The sequence below is a fragment of the Rhea americana genome, unplaced genomic scaffold (genome assembly GCF_003343005.1).
Source record: "Rhea americana isolate MKP2758 unplaced genomic scaffold, rheAme1 scaffold_7, whole genome shotgun sequence".
Taxonomy (NCBI): domain Eukaryota; kingdom Metazoa; phylum Chordata; class Aves; order Rheiformes; family Rheidae; genus Rhea; species Rhea americana.
The window spans coordinates 904510-922057 of NW_028186867.1; the positions used below are offsets into that span (position 1 = coordinate 904510).

At 37.7% G+C, this 17548-nt stretch overlaps 1 protein-coding gene across 1 annotated transcript in view; it reads right to left on the reverse strand.

The window, feature by feature from the left end:
• The window catches only part of MSL3 (MSL complex subunit 3), a 30625-nt gene that overhangs the window by 7174 nt on the left and 5903 nt on the right, over window positions 1-17548 (reverse strand). Inside the window, exons 2-13 of the mRNA XM_085321594.1 lie at window positions 16845-16967; window positions 15325-15407; window positions 14631-14726; window positions 13973-14073; window positions 13009-13100; window positions 12130-12252; window positions 11520-11680; window positions 9393-9551; window positions 8737-8999; window positions 8230-8339; window positions 7950-8049; window positions 7441-7525 (exon numbers count right to left, since the gene is read on the reverse strand). Coding sequence (XP_085177720.1) covers window positions 7441-7525; window positions 7950-8049; window positions 8230-8339; window positions 8737-8999; window positions 9393-9551; window positions 11520-11680; window positions 12130-12252; window positions 13009-13100; window positions 13973-14073; window positions 14631-14726; window positions 15325-15407; window positions 16845-16967 — 1496 coding nt within the window. The remainder of the gene's footprint in view (window positions 1-7440; window positions 7526-7949; window positions 8050-8229; window positions 8340-8736; window positions 9000-9392; window positions 9552-11519; window positions 11681-12129; window positions 12253-13008; window positions 13101-13972; window positions 14074-14630; window positions 14727-15324; window positions 15408-16844; window positions 16968-17548) is intronic.

Consider the following 17548-nt stretch of genomic DNA (forward strand, 5'->3'; position numbering starts at 1 on the left):
TGCTCAGARCATAAGAGGTATACGGCACAATGCACCTACTGAAATTTCATTTCCCTCTCACTACAGCAGATTTGTAGAAAGGCAATACAGCACTTCAGGAAGGACTATGAAGAGATGGAGACAAGAAACAGGGAAAGACATCGGCCACCGAGCTTGAGAAATTACAGTGGAAGTTCTTATCTTCAAGTAGCAGTCCACAAGCAAGTAATAGCCTCACAAATATACTACTGCCTGGCTGTGAGTTACAGAATCATAGAATCAGTAAGGTTGGAAGGGACCTCTGCAGAGGTCCAACCCCCTGCTCAAGCAGGGTCACCTAGAGCATGTTAGACACAGTTGCATACAGGCAGGCCTCGAAGATCTCCAGAGAAGGAGACTCCACAACCTCTCTGGGCAACCTGTGCCAGTGCTCTGTCACTCTCACAGGAAGAAATTCCTCCTCATGATCAGGCAGAACTTCCTGTGCTTCAATTTCTGCCCATTACCTCTTGTCCTGTCACATGGGACAACTGAAAAGAGTTTGTCCCCATCCCCTTGACACCCTCCCTTCAGGTTTTTGTAGAGACTGGTAAGATCTCCTCTCAGTTTTCTCTTCTCAAGGCTGAAGAGGCCCAGCTCTCACAGCCATTCCTCATAGGGCAGATGCTCCAGCCCTCTGATCATCTTCATAGCCCTATGCTGGACTCTCTCCAGTAGCTCCATGTCTCTCTTGTACTGGGGAGCCCAGAACTGGACACAGTACTCGAGATGAGGCCTCCCCCGGGCTGAGTAGAGGGGCAAGATCACCTCCCTTGACCTATTGAGGCAACAGTCTTCCTAATGCAGCCCAGGATACTACTGGCCTTCTTGACCACAAGGGCACATTGCTGGCTCACAGTCAACCTGTCATCCACCAGCACTCCTAGGTCTTTCTCTGCAGAGCTGCTTTCCAGCAGGTCAGCCCACAGCTTGTACTGATGCCTAGGGTTATTCCTCCCCAGGTGCAGGACCTTGCACTTGCCCTTGTTGAACCCTGCTCACCCATGCAGGTCTCCTGCCCCCTTTGCTAGACTTCTTACTCATAGGGATGCACCGCTCTTGAGCTTGGAGGTAGAGATGTTTGAATACTAGCCAGCTCGATCTACCAAAAGAGAGGCACAGAACTGTATCTTCATCCACATTAAAAGCCCATTTGCAATGTATATCTCAGTAACAGACATTTCTCAACAAAGTCACTAAATTCATCATCTAGTAGTGAAAAAGTCCTTGTCTTGGCAGCCTCAATACAACCAATTACTTGAACAGTCTCTGCATGAAGATAATTACTCTAATGCATGTCTGCTACTACATGAACAGTACCAAGGACTGCCTGAAAAGCATGAATATAATGAAGAAAACTTAATTTTAAGAAGGACAGCCTCAAGCTGCAAAGCTGTGAGAATACAGAGAAAAGGAAACATTTCCAAGAAGGTAACATGCTTTCACCTTGCATGCTCTCACCACAGCCCTGAATTCTAGGAAGTAAGCAGTTGCTCCARTGAAATCAGTGGCCTAGGCTAGCTGTTGTTTGAAAGGCGACAACAGTGATCTCCCTAAAGGAACTGACTGAAAGAGCATGATGGGTCATGACACAATGGGTGACATCATCAAAATAGGTCCTTCAACTGTAGGTAAGAGTCTCCACTCAGAGACTACTACTAAAAATCTGTATTTCAAGTCTAAGAGGTGTAGCTTCACACACACACACACACACACACAAAATGCATACCAGTATCTGCCCCACAAATTGCTAAGCAGGTCTCCACCCTGCACCCTGTTCAGGGTAAGAACTCACCAACAAGGCCCATCATACCTGCAATGGAGGCAAGAGAACACCAAGAAAAATTCCAGATGCTCATGCTGATACCCACTTTTTCCAAGAATCACGCCAAAGAAACCAAAAGATCTATCTTGTTGACTGGAGTTTTGTCAGTCATCCATGTAGAGAAACAGTGAGATCACTCTCTTCAGCCTTTGAAGAGCAACTGCAGAGAACTATGAAAATGCCAAGCTGCCAACCTAAACATTTTGGGTAATGAGGCTATATTAGTGAAAATTAAAAGTAGCAACTTCTAGTAGACCTGTTAGGAAAACAGTCCTAAAAGACTTAATAGTGGAATTCTTGGCAGGTCTTGGGGACCTTGGGGTCTTCCACTTTCAGCAAGGTCAGTCTAGATCCCAGAATCAATTCTTAGATCTAGCTTCTAAAAAAAGATGGCTGCAACATGCTTGTATTTTGGAAATCCTCTCCTTTTAGTGACTGAATCTCATGATATTATGATTAGGAATATGCTYCTCATTCAAATACACAGGCACTTGATTGAGTAAACAAAAGAAAAAGTAGCAATGCATGTGGTACACTTCCAAAGATTATCTTTTGCAAAAGCTATCAAACCTCAGTCAAGGAGAGCAGATGTGCAGATTTCACAAATCAAAGGAGGCAGAATGAAAGTCTACTGAAAGTAATAACCTATAGCTTCTCACTGTGCTCAGATACTCACGGACTAAGAAGCATTTAAACACGATAAACATTTGAAAGAAACCAAAATGGCCTCTCTATCCACTCAGTGATGCAAAGGTTAAGTCCTGGTCTGAAATAAGAAACAAAAGGAACAAGTAGAATTCCTTCATTGCAAAGTGTTTTAAAGCATTAGAGCTAGGAGAAAGGAACTTTTTTCTTTTAAATCTGCAAATGACTATCAACCTCCGAACCTTGATTCTGCCATTTTTAGGTCCCAACTCAGCAAACTTTTCTGGTCATAACTGTACACTGCTCAGGTAGGCTTTGTCAAGTAATAAATTAATCCCAAAACTGAGAGGCATACAGAAAAGTGTTATTCAATATGACGAACAACAGTACTAATGTCAGGTTGCTTGTGAGCTTTTAAACAGTCATTTTTAACAATTTTGCAAGGTGACAGCTGATTAAGTCAGAATCAGCTGAAACTCAGTAGCAAACAAATTTACTTAAGATGTTTCCCGCTACTCCACTCACCATATGGAATGTTCCATCTCCTCATTCTCAGAAAGCCACTGATAACTTCTTATTAATTACACGTTAGCACAGACTAGTGGTCATAATTCACCACTGCAATTATGTATAATAAAATTACTACGCTCAAATGTTGAGCTGTGAAACTAGAGTATCTGTTTCTTAAGGTTACTTCAAAGAACTTATTTAAATCCACATTTTATCATTATAGCCTTCTGTATTTCGGTCACATATTGATCAGGCTGTCTCCCAAGGAAAATATGCAACACAGTGTTAGAATACTTTTCAAGCCATGGAGTAGCCTGTCACAATAGATACAAGCAGGGTATAAAACATGAGAAATAAGAATTTTGAGAACCAAAAGAAAAGAACCAACTTACAGGCTTACTGAATTTGAAAGATTAGTGTCTTTTAACCAAACATAAGTTTTTGAGCATTAAGAATGTAGCTTTTCAGATTACAGAAAAGTACATGTTGGCCACATCAGGTAAGCATATTAGAAATTTTGAAAGTGCCACAAAAAAATCTGTAAAAAACCACAACTGATCATTTTTTCCATTCTTCTCTATTCCAGAATAAAGAAAATAGGTAAGACTTTCTGAAGAGTTGTGAAGTTTCTTGGTTGTTTTTGTTTTTTAAATACAGGCTACATTGACCAGTAAGAGATACTTAAAATTAGTACATAATCTGTCTATGATTTTTAGATCCACCTTCAATGAAGTAATTTGGTCAACAGTCCTGAGAAGTGACCTCCGTGATCCAGAGAGAGTTTTCCCAGTTAAGGTTAAGTTCAAGTCAATGGAAACAGAAAAACAAAAACCGATCATGTCCCATTACTGAAAGAGCATCTGGAGACATGCTGAATGCCTCACAATATACAGAAGCAATATATAATATAGCACATACAGCATTTCATTAGAAATTTGGCTGAAATTATGTAATTGGTTAAAAGCCAATACTTAAGCTACACCAAAAACTAGTATAGGGCAGAAAGATTTAATCAGGAGCCTTTGGTTAGTAAAGACCACCAGCTGAAAGTCATTGAACAAAAATCGTTCTTGTGCTAGCTTCCACTGCTTGCTCCTAAAAACTAAATTCAAAATGTAAGTGAGATTCAGTGAAACCAACTGGTAAGTTGGCCACTAAATTCCATCTCAGACTATTATTTTTCTACTGCTGTTCTGAATTACTTCAGAACTAAATAGTTTTAAGTGAAGACTAAGAGCTTGGTAAATTGAAATAATAATTTTCTTTAGTTCTGCAAATTCCGTAATAAGAATTTCTTCATGGAAAAAATTTATTTCTCTATTTTTGTTTTCCCTCTGAAGATATTCTCATTATGCACATTTGTAAAACACTGCACTAAGCACAAATAGTAAAGCTCTAATTTAAAAATGAAACTCAAGAAGATGTATTTCATATCCCTTAAAAAAATATATTGTCTGGAAATTTGAGATCAATCATGTCTAGCAGCAACCTGAGTCATGACTGAAGAATATTACCCAAAATGAATTTAATGCATCTACCAACTACTGAGTAAACTCAATAAAACAAGCTTCCAGACAAAGTGGTATATTAAGTAAGTCTGCTTCTCAGCCCACAAGAGAGTAATAGCGCAAATGTTAAATGAAACTGCAAATTTAAGCTGTATAATTGTAAGTCCAAATTCAAAATTAGATCAGCATCACTGCCAAAACTAAATCAGCTATGTGTATCCCATTAAAATTTTATTTAAAAAAAATAAACTGTATGCCTGGTCTATTCTAGCTAGAATTCAAAGAGGATTCAGAAACACAGTTATTAATGTGAATAGACAGCTTCAATCCCTTTTCTGCTATTAGAAAGAAAAAAAAAACAAATAGAAAAAGCACTTCAGCTTGTCACTCCAAACTGCATAATTTCCTTCAGCATGTTGCTCTCAAACTGGCTGCTATCCAATGCACACAGACTGTGTAAGACAGTTCTTACCTCTCAAAGACAAGTCAGAACAGAACAGAGGATCCACTAATCCTTTCATTCCCAAAAAGGAAGAGAATGTAAAATCTGTGAGGAAAAGACTAGTGCAGTATGTCACCTCAACCTCAAATTTTCTCTTGTGGTAAGAAACAGATATAGTATAGATGTATTTCTGTGATGAAGTCTGAACAAGTTTCTAGAAAATGTAATTGTCTTAGCACTTTCAATAGCATATGGAACGTAGAAAGAAAAATCCAAAYGAAAGGTGTCCTAAAACATCCTGAGTAGTAGTTACATAGAAATATATCATGTTGCAACGATTTCTGTGCACATCATTTAAATACACAGTACCATATCTGGTAAAGAAATTAGTCTACGAAGAGTATTTGTGACAAAGCTAAGTAAGACTGAATGCTTTCCACAGCATTTAACTGTAACTGAGAACCCTACTGAAAAAGCTACCCCATCTGACAAGTTCTGACAAAATTACAGAAATCATGACTTCAGCATAGGATATAAACCCTGGAAACAGCATCAGCAAAACAAGTATGACATTGGCTTAAAAAGCACTTGAAGGGGGAAAAAATAAAAAACTACACTGCTCTCAAGTATTTTTGTTTAAAATTCAGTAGCAACCAGATGAAGTTAGATCAAAGACTCATAATCAAAAAACRGAATTTGTCAAGACCGTTGGATTTTCAGATGCAACACTGGTGTACCATTGCTTKTCAGTTCCAGCTTGAACAGTTGGGTAAAAGATCACAGCTGTGTGCGTAACAGCAATTAGTACAGTGCAAGAGGAATTGATCTATACACAAAACCCATTTAGCAGCTACACAATAGCCACGCTACACCTGTGTGTGTGGGCGGGGGGGAGTAGTTCTGATTTAGTTCTACTCTGGTCTTAATACCTAAGGTCTTATGGAGTGAATGCCTCTTAGCATTGGAGCACTCTTCTAGTTAAGTGTTAACCAAAAGGAATCCAACTCACACACTCTTGAGTCTACTTCACAACTTAAGACAAAGCATGTTAAGGCAGAACTACTGGCAAATTTGCTTTGAAAGCTCAGTTCTATCTGACCTAACATGCTGATGTTAAGACACTCACTGAACTTTCAATTTCCATTTACAGATGAAGTTCATTTCAACAAAATAGTCAGATGGAAATAAGGCCAATATGAATAGTATATGGAATAGTATCAGTAAGAACTATTTTAGTTTGATCATTTCCCTACTTGTATGCTGAATGAGGGGCGAAAGCAGCCATGTTTTCTCCTCTTCTCTGTCTCTCTCCACCTCAACCCATCCAAAACTGGGTAAAAAGAAACTGCGTTTAAGGCAGTAAAGAGTTAAGGCATGCTCTGACCAACACAAATGAATCTGAAAGGGCAAGAGAGATGTCTGATAAATAACCGATTGATCCACAGTGACTTAAACATCCAAAATAACATTCACTCCAAGCAAAAATAACCAGTTTCTAGTTTCCAACAAGTCACATTTAACTTGATGAGGACATTTTCAATATTAAAAGACTGACAAAATAGGAACAAAGAAAATTAATAATTAAAATGTGAAAATGACATGCTTCAAGAGGAAATTTGTTTTGCAGAAACCTTAAACATTAGAGACTTATCTTCAATAAACTGTAATAGCAGTTTCCACCTACCTCTTGATTTCTAACAGGACTTGATAGGATAGTGCCACATAATTTCAGTACATTACTATTTGGATTTGACCAAAACTAACAGAAGTTACACATTTGTTCCAAATGTGTACTATTTACAACACTTTTTCTAGAAATTCTTCTTGCCAAACTTATTTTTGTCTATGTTGACACTATGCAATACAACACCATGTTCTTTATTTGAACTAGTACTGTAGTATCATGCAGAGATACTAAACCAGAGTACCTGAATAACAAGTTTATCCTGATGCAAATATCACTGTCCTGCTTCAAGCTGCAGAGCTAGTGTGGTCAGAAACAGTCTGGGTGTCTCTACAAGTTACTGCATTGTGTAATAGAGTAGCCCTTTGTTGTAAAGGACAACTCACAATTTTTCTTCATAAAACTAACACCGTTAACAAAAGGTTCTAAAAAAAACAAGTTTTTCCCTCTACTAAGTATCTCTACAACATTAATACCCTCAGACTATGCTCTCAAAAATAACAGTGCAGTTTATATTTCTATAAAATATGCTGCTTGGCCAAGTCAAACATGCCATTCTAACACATACTAGGTAATAAACTTCTATACTTAGTTTTGATAAATATGAAGCGATACAGAACTGAAGYAGAGTGCAGCTTCCTTCTAATTTAAATTATAGAAGCAGTTTATTCTTAGTATTTTATTGTATTAGCTTTAATCATATTCTTGTAGTTATAGAAAATGAGTATCTTAAAAAATCCCATGTCATTCCGGAACACAGAACTACATAACAATGCAATCACTGCTGTAGTAGATTGTGTCAGATTACCTTAGAAACATTTCGAAGTGTTTTACTAAAGCCTTTAGGTTTTTGTCAGGAAAGCACATCTTCCCCAATATTTCTGGTAGCTTTACTGTAAAAGAGAAAAATAAGTGTTTTTGCCTATTCTTTTAAAAGCTGTTTCTTTTCTGTGTAGTGCATAACTAGAATACATAAATTTCACTGCAGCCTCCACTTTTCTTTGCAAGTTAGTGTTGAAAACCTTATTGGCCATAAAAAACATGCTAAGAAAGTTAATGCTGTTCAGTTCATTGATGTTTGATAGCATATTGGAAGTAAGACTTGCTTGCTTTTCTAATGAAGGCTTACAGAACCAGTGAAACACAGAATGTTGTTCAAACTCAGCTAAGGGTTTTAAACAGTTTAAGTGTATGTTTCTACAAAAATAAATGCAAAAAGGTAGAAATAGAAAAATCACAGGAACACACACTGTCAATGAAAAGAAATTAAAATAATTAAAGCAATTTTGGTCCACCGCAGGTTTTGCATCTGTTTACCAAACAACCGTAGCAAATGTTGAGAACCATAGATATATGAAGGAGGCGGTGGTTGATCACTGGGTGGATAGTTGTCTGGCATCAGTTTCCAGGACAAAACCTAGATACAAAATATGAAAATTCTGGTTATGAAATCATTACAGCATCATAAGTTACTTAGTCTGTACAGTACTTCAGAAGCAAAGATGAATTAACCACTAAGCATATGAAGTAATATAAGTAATATTTTCTTGCATAGCGCAACTCTAAGGTCTAGGATAGTAACATAAAAAGCTCTTACCTCATTCAATTCATTGTTTCTTCTACCTTCAAAGCCAGTAAAAACTGCACTCCCCTCTTTGCTAGGGGTCAAAGTGATAGGTGAAGATGATCCACTATGGACAGGGGTTTCTTAAAAGAGAAGCAAAAATAAAACAAAAAAAAMCGAGAAATATGTTATTTAAGAATTTGTCTTATGCAACTACAAATCATTAAATGTAACGAAAGGCCTGCTGCTAAAACATGTCTTAAACACCAGTATTTAAAAAAGCCATCCAAAAGTGGGCTCACAGAAAAGCAGCTCCTTGATTTCTGTTGAGAATTATACTAAAGGCAAACTACTGACAAAACTTTATTTCTCTCAAGTGTAAAACTCCAGAGATAAATAGTTCATGCAAAGTAACAAGTGTCCATTTCAATCATTCAATTCACAATCCACAAAGGTTTAAAAATAAATAAATAAATAAAAAACCCAACACACAAAATCATTACTGTAAGCAACATTCTAAATTCTAATATCAAAACCCACTTTTTTCCAGATGCAAGAAGAGCTTTGGCATAGAAGCTGGAGTCTCAAGATGCCGTCGTTTAGGCTGCGGGGAAGCACTACTTTCTGATAACCTGTCACAGTTAGAGGTGTGGCGCGTAGAACGTCTCAGTGACTGCAGAATTTCAGGTTCAGCTTTTCGTCTTTTTGGTGTGGCTGGCTCCCCCGTTGTAGGCTGGCTGTCTGTTGACTGAGGTGTTGGTGGATTCAGAAGAGGAGGACTTGGGGAAAGCTCCTCCTGATTCCTAGGGAATAATGTCAACTTCACAAGAGTGAGAAGTTCAGAGTTCTACCCACAAAACAGATCTTGTTAAATATCTGTTTGAATTAGATAGATGATTTTTTCCCMCACTTCTTAGGAAGAGACTATGAAATTTCTTTCAAATGTATTTTTCCTCAAGTATAGACATTCACTTATTTTTAAAAGTTAATGACGTCAATTTACATTTCAATCATTTTCACAAAGTTACAACATAACTTCATGCCAGTCAGTACCCTCTCATCTGTGAGTTATCTAGTTAAGAAATGTTTATAAAATGTTGAACCTTTCTGAAAATTGMTTGCCTATTCTAAATATATAGTCATATTTAGTTGCATTTTCCACATAAGTGGTATTAGATTTATTATACCCAACCTACCTGCTGGTGTTTGTTGAATTTTCTTTGATTGGAAGAAAGAATTTTGATGAAGTCACCTTCTTATATTGGGCTTGTTCATAAGGATAGAGCAAAATCAGCGGAAGTGTGAAGTCAAATGTTATTCGCAGTCCATCCACCATCTCTTTACACAGCTCAACACTAGCAGAGCAAAGAAAAAAAAAATTACTCTTAGATTATGAAGTTCAAAGCTGGATGTTAATGTGTTATTGTGGGAAGTTCTCCTTAAAGACAGATTAATGTATTAACTATTATATACTCTGATTTCACCCATATGCAATCACAAGCAATTAAAAGCTTATTTAAAAGACAGTGATGGTTGTTGATAAGTTCAAACAAATGGAAGTGTCTACTTAATGAGCTCAAACAAAATCATAAAATTGTTTTGTTCTATTACTGTATTTACCAGATTAGTAACATTCACTTTATTGTAGGAAATAGAGTGAATCAGGAGTTTTGCTTTTTCATGGAAGCATTATTTTGTTTTTCAATTTTATAACTGTCAAAGAAAGGAGAGAGTCACCTGACATAAAATACAGAATATTCAATAACTTGAATTTCTGTCTAAAAGGCATATACAGAAGACAATCTACAGCAGCCGAGGTACAATACAAGCTGTGCTTAAGAGCTCTCCAGTGAATCAACAAAACTGGGTACATAGGCAATGAAAGAGATCAGGTTCCACTAGCCTACTCCTACTAACTAAAGCACCACATGTAGAAGCTACTAGGATTTTCTGGTTTAGGCTTCTGTAAAAGGCTCATTACGTTAGGTGGTGGGAAAACGTGCTGTTTCAAGCAAAGCTAAGAATGCTGGGTCCAGTCCACACCCTACTCCTTATCAACTCTAGTAAGCTGTTCTCCTCTCAAATCTCAGTTACATATATGTGTACATTAATTCAATTCTATCAAAATGACTTTAGTAAGTAAAATCCATACTTCCCTTTACAGTTGCTTGAACTACTGCAGGTTTTGTTTTTTAATCTAAATTGCACTAGAGCAACAACATATGCAGAAATTTCATCATATCCAGGAAGGGCAAATACCTTTGGTGGGTAAAGTAGAAATGGCAATTCATCGCAATCTCTCTTATCTATATAGTCCCATTATTGAAATTATAAATATTCTCCCTAATAGAACACCTTCTTTATTGTAAAAATCACATAATCATACTCCTTCTAAAGGGATGATATGCATGTGATTATCTGTGCATATTTCTGATGTCTCATCTAACTTTTTGTTTGGGAGATTATACTATAAAGAAGGAAAGTATCATTAATAGAACAAATGACACATAAACATAAACTGAAACATTTGCACAAATCAAGATATTACAAGGCATAATTGGGAAAAATTGACRTAAAATGTGGTAACAGAAATTATGTCTTATTTTCTTTAAAATATAAGATTGCAACCCAACATAGATTTACATAAAGAGCAATCTTTATCTTTACACAAAATTCAGACTACAGTCACATAGGTCAAGTTGACAGATCTTCATTTGTAGCACTGTAAAGACTACACAGCTCAAGTTACAAATCAGCAACTAAGATGAAATAAAAAATGTTTTCAATTAACAGGATTGGTACTACTGAATATATTGTTTCCCTGCATATTGACTGTACGATTTAAGATCAGTTGTCATAAAAAAACCCACCTCCAGCTGGAGTTCTCTAATTGCTCATATCAAATATTTATCTTTTATAAAACAGTGTATGAACTGAATGTATTCAAGTTTTATTTCAACAGGGGAATTCTCATACCAGAAACTCTTTCAGTGCTCAAAATAAATTTTTAACACAGACAGAAGTAGTATGTTCTTCCAAAACAGGTCACAATACTTACAGAAACTTAAGCAACAGAGATATTGATGTTTTTACGTGTTTACTTTTTAGATTATATGGACTTTCTCATTAATAAACAAATCGTTGCTACTATTGTACTTCACATATTTGTCAAATATTTTAGGCCCCAGACACAGACATTCATCCAAGTTTAAGTTCACAAAACTGAAAAGTTTTGAAAAATTGAAACACTGAAAAAAATATATATATATCACACCAGAAACAAATTTTCCTGTGACAACAGTGTTGGACTAAARATTACTTACTTCTTCTCTGGGGGCACATAATGAAGGTTCATATTGGCATGTGGAGTCATTTGATGATGCCGAGATCTTTCGTTGGCTGAAAAAGCAGCATTAATAGCAAAATGTTTCACATATGACTCCAGGATGGTTATTATATTTGTCTGACAAGGAAGCTTCACTAGCTGAAAAAGAAACACTCTAATTAAAACAAACTACAACATGAGCTTCTAACGTATTGACTATTTTATTGAACAAATCTCTACTGAATGAATTTGTTTCAGGAGTGATTAAGTCAATCCTTTAGCTACATCTTTGATCAATCCTTTATAAACATCTATAGAAACAAAAACATGGTCAGATTGACTAGCTTACTCTATTTCAGGCTTTAAAGAGCCTGCACTCTAAAACACAAGTACTGAGATGTTCACATTCTTAAATGCAAGGACAACTCACTGTTTTAGCTATAGAGAAGTCTGCTCCCTATGCTTTTAACTAATTGTTCCTCCTTAGAGTATAAGATTACCTTTGCATTAAAGTTATTTTTTTTAAAAAAAAAAAGCAGGAATTGTTATATGCAAGAATTATTTTTGACACTTCTATGTGTATTCATTCCATGGCTCCTATTTCATACCCGTTTCCTTCTGTTAATATAGTAACAATCTTCTTCAAGCTTCTTTTTCAAGACTTCAGGAATTTCTATGTTTATTGCTCGCTCTTCCATGTCCCTTTTTGTGTGACTATCTTGTTCTTCTTTCTACAACACACCAAAAAGGCAGTATTAGCTGTGCTTATTAATATCAATGAAAACTTCAATAGTCAKAACAGGCTGTAACAATGAAATAAAAGGGTTTTTTTTATAATAAATATTTACTTAGTAGTCTTACTGTAAGCAATTTAACAATACTGTTTTCAAATCATTTGCAAATTCAATTCTAAAATATTTTTTCCGTTTGCTGATGCAYTTGACACAAAAGAACAATTAAAAGTTTGTTCTATTACTTCAGATTAACCACGCCTTAGTACTTAAGATTCCACAGACTTTCAAGAGCTGCTGTTTTCAGCTGTATTTTGTTAATGCATTAAAAAAAAMCACTTCCAAATTATAATTTAAGATCAGAGCTGGGGTCTTCTTTATAGTAAAATAACTTAAAAACACAGAAAGAATCTGCTTGCTACTAGGGTTTTCCCAACCAGACCAGACTAGCAAAATTTTACAGCACCTATAAATACAGGTAATACTTTGCTAGTAAGTCTCCTGTGTAGACAGCAAATGAACAAATTTGTAATTTTGGATTCATATTGAAGAATTCTACAGGAACAGGACATCCTATATAGTCTTCAAAACCTCAATTTATAGTTCAGCAAGTACTTAATAAGAGTAAACAAACTAACATATTGATTCTAGCTATATATTATACTATACACTGTGATCTATACTTCAGCTGTTTCAATCTTCCTAGAGTTTCAAACAGTCTTAAATATTATTAAGTTAAGGAGCTCATGAATATACCATTTCGGTCCTCTCCTCAATGTCACTTTCTTCACTTTTTATTTCTTCATCTGTTTCATCATCACTGTCATCAGAAGAAGAACTACTTATAGCTGTATAAAAAAAAGGAGAGATTTTACATATTTATCTCAYATATTACATTGCAGAGGTTTAAATCAAACAATTATAGGCCTAAATTCAAGAAGTAACCCACTTGTTATATTTAATTTTATTAAAATTATACATCATCATTAAACCTGCAAACTTAAGTCTATAAAACAAGAGAAGCTGACAGGAAGTATTCTTGCACCCCCTCCAACTGAAAAAACAYTTACTCTAGAAAACTCCCTAGATTTCTGAGTACAAACAGATCTTTTCAATTTTTATTGGACTTCAATTGTGAATAGGGGATTATTGTATTAATCATTCAGTGAGGAGGTCTGGATTTGTGCAGCAACAGCTTGCCAGAACATCAGTTAAGTGCCAGGCTTCCTTCTGGCTTTCAAAGTGCAAAGAAAAATGCAATAAAACAAAAAAGGTGGCTTAGGAGTGAAATCAGTAACAATCGTCAGCTGACAAAAGAAACTCCTTCCAGTTAGACTGGGAAAAAACTTACTGCTTCAAAATATGCATAGAAACATTAGCAGGGAAAACATCTTGTTTCCTACCACCAAATAAGAGAAACCTTGTACTTGGTAATATTACACTAAACAAAGCAGCATTAAGCTCTAAATTCACTAATTAGACTAGCTAAGTGGAGGTGTCATGGAAAACTGAAAGCCTCTGAAGCACAAGAAACAGAACAGAAATTAGTTGCATAGTCCGAAACAAAAYACGTTCACTCTTTGTATGACTGCCTCAGTGTACTTCAAACAGGACTGAGATACTCGTGTATAAACCTAACAGTAAGTTACAGCACTATACTCCTAGATAAAAAAGTTAAATATATCATGAAGGTTATCACAAAGAATGAAAACAAGCTCACAGTTTTCACTACTTTCATCATTTTCCTCAGCAGGAAGGCTTTTTAATACAGAGTCAACACCAGGCAACCTGCAACGTCTCTTCTTTCTTCCCTTTCTTCTCCTATGGAAGGTAAAACGGTCACTTTAAGTTTAGCTAATATTATTTGTTTATCCTAGCTAATGACATTACATGTAAATGCACAGGAAATGCATGTTTGTGGATATTTTTATTAATGTTGTAATGATTTGGGCAATGCTTATTCGAGAGTGGACACCTTAATGTCTGTACATTACATCATACTCCTGTTCTCAAGCCAGATCCTCAAGCCATGGCCAACAAATATTAGATTAGTGTCTTTGGCTGAGAATTACTTCAAGCTTTTCCTCAGTTATTTTCAAGTATATTTCTTTGGGAAGATGTAGATCCAATACAAATGCATTTGGCAGCATTAGTTAAGAGGACTGTGTAGTTATTAAGTGTGCTAGTCCTTTGGAGAGTATTTTAATGATAAGGTAGATAGATATCTACCTTACTATAAGAAAAGTAGCTCCCTATAATACACTGACTGTTGATATCTACCATTACAGTGTGAGTTTAGAGCTCAAACTCACTTGTAGGCACCTAAATCTAACTGTTTGAATCTGAAAACGAATCCTTGATGCCAAAGGGTTTCTTACATGCGAGCCACAGCCTTTCGTGCCAATTTACGCTGTAATCTGCGATTTTCGTCTGTATCACGAAGAACATGATCCTCAGCTGCCCATCTATCCCAGCTAGTAAAAGGTCAAAAGATGCTAACAGTTAGGAATATATTCCAGACAATTACAGATGAATTAATAGACATCACACCTGCAAAGTACTGTTTTAATATCATTCACAAGTAACATTTACAGTTGTATCACAAAGCTTGCAATCTTTTATATTTTTACAGCTTCAAATCTCAAGGTAATTTTATAAAGCTCTCAAATTTGGACTTAGCATGGTCACAGAYTGCATTCATCTACTGACCTTCATAATTAAATGACTTAGACACAGATTTAACAAAGTATTTAAGCTCCTAATTCCTGATTCCTGTTTTTATTAACGGGAACCTAAGAGCTTGAATAATACTTTAAACAGTTTCTGATATTGTACAAAAGACTGATATCGTACAAAATTTTAACTTCCAGCTATGAAAACTGAACCATCAAAATTTATAGACAAAAACCAATACGTCAAGACGAGCTGACATGAGTTGACAATATTAAAGGCATTCACAAAACCAAAAATACTCACATAAGTATGATTCTAACAAAATCATCTGATTTCCTACTTAATCTTTTCTTTGCAGAATAAAATGGAAGAATTAAAACTATGCATACAGGTACTCACCTTCTGTTCCAACCATTAAAATGGATCAGATATTCTGGAATCTTTCGGCCTTTCTCATCTTTTCCAACAACAATATCAACAATCTGAAAAAAAAATATATTGAATATCATATATTAAAAACTTGAAAAAAAAGCAAACTTTCCAGCATTTAGGAAATTTAAGCATGTGGAAAAAAGAAATGTTACACAAAAGAAATATTCCTAAATTTTTGCTAGTGAACATCAATATGAACAGAAAATAAGGATTATACTCAAAGAAGAAGCTGCTTTTTTGTTTTTTTGGTAAAGTACTTTAAAAATTGAGTACTGCTAACCACCCTTGTCCTATTCTCAAATTTCCATTGCTTTCAAGACAGACAGAGCTGCAAAACAATGTAGAATCACAATAAGGATATGCAGATATACCACAGCTGGGCAAGCAACGTGTTTTCCGTGCTCTCTCTTCACATCCTCAAATCAAGAAATAATGTAATGCAATATATAAACCTCAAAAGCACTGCTCTTTTGAACAACACTGCATTAAGCCATGAAACATTAAAATGTTTTGTAAACATCTCAGCCATTTTTTTTTCCTTTCAACCATCTAACATCCTCCTCTCCAACAGACAAAATCTTGTTTTGACTGAACCAGGATGAGTGTAAGCAGAAGTCATGATTCCTGCTAGTGACATCTTCTGACCAACTTTTCAGACAGGATCTTTCACCCAAAGTAAAGACACGCAGATGCATCACTGTTGCTTTCCTTCCTCTTCCCACAAAACAGATTCAATGTCTAGAAAAAAATGCAGAACCCAGAAGCAGTCAGCCTGAAAGGAGCATGGGCTATGCATCTCCAGGTACAGCCAGCAGCTCGGCTACATGAGGGTGTAACTTGGAAGTGGAGTCCAGAATTTAGTAACTATCAAGCCTGATGGAGCCAAGGACAGCTTTGCTAGAGCTTGGGTATTTAAAAGTAGAGAAGAACTATTAATTTTTGCACCCGAGTTAGCTCTAGGGGTGGTATTTATAGGGCAGCAGGTTGGGGTGGCCAGAATGCAGGGACATGTGTACTAACCAAAGTGCAGCTCAAAAATTTTACAGGAAGAAAATGAGTTCCTGATCCACAAAGAAATCTGAAAACATTGACCTACACTTACAAACTTGCAACAAGAATTTAGTGGGGAATCCACTYGCCGTATTATTTTTAATCATTCACAGTAACTACAAAGAACTCTGCTTGCAAGTAAGGTAGAGAACATTTAAGACTGAAAAATTACTTCGATGGTGTTCCACTGGTGTACCAAAAAGCAACGTATTTGCATAAAACTCTACAATTACAATCCTTAAGTCAGGCACATGTGAGTCAATGACCTCTCATCCAACACTTACAGTCCACCAGTGACTAGCACATTATTTCTGTACACCCTCCTGTACCATCGGTACTATTTAAACCCGTCTGAAGGGCAGAGGGAACACCAGGMAGGGGGAAGAAACCAAGCTACCTTCAAAAGCGAAGGGCAGAAAACGAGCTTTAAGAATTACTTTGCCGGCGATGAGCCGCCAGCGGGAGGCGGGAAGTGCGTCTGGCACTCTGAGAGCCCCTCGGCTGCTCCGCTCTCCACCTGCCGCTAGAGCACGTCCCCAGCGGCCGACGCTCCGTCCGCTCTATCGCCCACCCGGGCAGCGCTCGCCAGCGCCAGGCCGGCAGGAGCCCCCCGCCCGCCGGCACCGAGCCGCAGTCGGGGCGAGGGGCACGGCTGCCACAGACACCCTCCCGCCGGGCGGAGGARCCGAAGGAGAGCCGAGCCTCGGCGAAGGGCCGGGCTGACACGCTCGGGGAGCGATGACGGCGGCACGGAGGAGACAGGAGGCGCGGAAGCGGCGCTCAAGGGCAGCGGTGTGGCTGCCCGCCCCGGCCGCCACACACACGGCGGCGGGAAAGGAGCGGAAGGGGCGGGGGGGGGGGGCGCAGGCCCCTTCCCCCGCTGCGGCGGGGCGGCGCCTCCCTTTGTCTCCCAGCCTCCTTCCCTCCCTGGGGCCGGCGTCCCTCTCCCGCAACAAGTGCTGGTGAGGGGGCCGCCTCCCCCTTCCTCCTCCTGCGGGTCCACAGCCGCCGTCGGGAAGCCGCTTCCCGCCCGGAAGGGGAGAGACCCCGGGACGTGCGCGCGGGCGCGCGCACCGCGCCGCGCTAACGGCCGCAACGGTCGCGGGCCGGCCCCGCCCCGCCTCCCCGCGCGCTCTTCCTG